This window comes from Crocuta crocuta, unplaced genomic scaffold, assembly GCF_008692635.1.
Source record: "Crocuta crocuta isolate KB4526 unplaced genomic scaffold, BGI_CrCroc_1.0 scaffold653, whole genome shotgun sequence".
NCBI classification, from domain to species: domain Eukaryota; kingdom Metazoa; phylum Chordata; class Mammalia; order Carnivora; family Hyaenidae; genus Crocuta; species Crocuta crocuta.
In genome coordinates this window covers 351,044-352,763 of record NW_027527134.1, presented here as the reverse complement: position 1 = coordinate 352,763, position 1,720 = coordinate 351,044, and the positions used below count along the sequence as shown (strand labels likewise).

The window sequence follows — 1,720 nt, the reverse complement described above, 5'->3', positions numbered from 1 at the left end:
GGTCCACGAGGGGGGGGCGGGTGCAGGGCGGCTGGGGGCAAGAGCCAGGAGCGATCCCCCCTTGACTGGCTGCTCCCCCCGCAGGACAACTTCCCCAGATACCCCGTGGGCAAGTTCTTCCAATATGACAGCTGGAAGCAGTCGGCCCAGCGCCTGCGCAGGGGCCTGCCCGCCCTCCTGCGCGCCCGCCGGGGTCGCGTGCTCGCCAAGGAGCTCGAGGCGTTCAGAGAGGCCAAGCGTCACCGTCCCCTGATCGTCCTGCCCACCCACGACCCCGCCGCCCACGGGGGCGCCTCTGCGGAGGCGTCCGCCAATCAGAAGTGAGCCAAACCGTCGTAATTCTGCAGAACGGCACCGACCACCTGGTGCTCTCCTCCTGACCGGGGACTGTNAAAACAGGCATACCCACATCCATCCCTGCAGACACTCCCTATATGCATGCACACACCCCCTCACACACGCACACACATGCACACCCATGCACACTCTCACACACGCACACACACACACATGAACATATATACTCTCATGCAAACCCCTCACGCACATGCGCTCACAGCCCCTCACGCACATGCACCCACACGCCCTCACATGCACACACGCGCACACAGACGGGTGAACCCAGCACGGTGCAGATTAGACCGCATTCTATTGCCCCTTCTCCAGGAAGCTGATTGGCGATGAGGTTTTCATGTACTGCTCTCCCCTCTGGATCCCTGGGATGCGATCCTCGGGTGGGAGAGGGTGTGTCCCAGGCCTAGGTGGGCGACCCCTCTGTCTGAGAGGAGGGAGGTGCCTTTCCCCACGACCCCCGTGGTGTGAGCCCCGAAGCCCCCAGGCCCCACTAGCATCCATGCCCCCTACCATCGTGTGGAGCAAGGAACGGGTTTGGTCGGACTGGAGTGGCCTCAGCCAGAGCAAGACGTGCCCTACAAAGTAGCCTGACCCCCTGGGTGTGCTCCGTGAGAAAGACCTAGGGACCCCCAGCACACCTAGGGACCATCCTTGCCGGCCGTCTGGGGGCCTCTCAGAAATGGGGGCCTCTCAGAAATGGGAGCTCCCAGGAGGCCGGCAACGATGGTGGGGNGGAGGAGGCCCTGCAGGGGTTGGAGAAGCGAGTCAGGAGTGACAAGGAGATTTGCAGAATTACGGATTGAATTAGGAGCCCAAATTGACGCCAATTGATCTATTACCCCCCTTTAATTGGTTTCTCCTGGGGCTTTTTTCCTTTTTTTTTTTATCCCTCCTTAGCTTTTTATGCGCGCACATATCAACTTAATCTTACTCCCGTCCCCCGTAACAGGGGAGCAGTGACAAAGTAATGACGCACGAAGCCACCACCACCACCTCTGCGGCCAAGCCGCCGTCCTGCTCTCCGCCATTTATCGTCCCGAATCAGTTTTTGTTTTAATCTGTCCCTGTCGCTTGGGTTGGGTGGGGAGAGTGGGGCCTCCGTGGGGGCGCCGGCCACTGCGCCCCACGGAGCAGCCGGAAGGGAAGGGAGCGGGCCGCTGCCCGGCCTGGCCTCCGGGGACGGTGGCTGGTCCCCGGAGGTCCTGAGGGGCGGAGGAGGGGCGGGGAGGTGTCTCCTCGGTGTCTGGAAGGTGCTCGGAGGCCACCAGGACTGGGGCCCCTGGCTGGCTGGGGCCGGCCAGGGGGGAAGGGGTTGCAGGTGTGTGAGTAGAGGGGCTCCATCGGGCTGGAGCACGTGGCCGCCTTC

The 1,720-nt window shown here is 62.7% G+C and overlaps 1 protein-coding gene across 1 annotated transcript in view; it reads left to right on the top strand.

Moving 5' to 3' along the window:
• Nucleotides 1-393, top strand: part of IGF2 (insulin like growth factor 2) — a 6,112-nt gene extending 5,719 nt beyond the window's left edge. Inside the window, exon 4 of the mRNA XM_077753923.1 lies at nt 85-393. Within this exon, the coding sequence (XP_077610049.1) occupies nt 85-324 (240 nt within the window). The 3' untranslated portion in view covers nt 325-393. The remainder of the gene's footprint in view (nt 1-84) is intronic.
• The last annotated feature ends 1,327 nt before the right edge of the window (nt 394-1,720 follow it).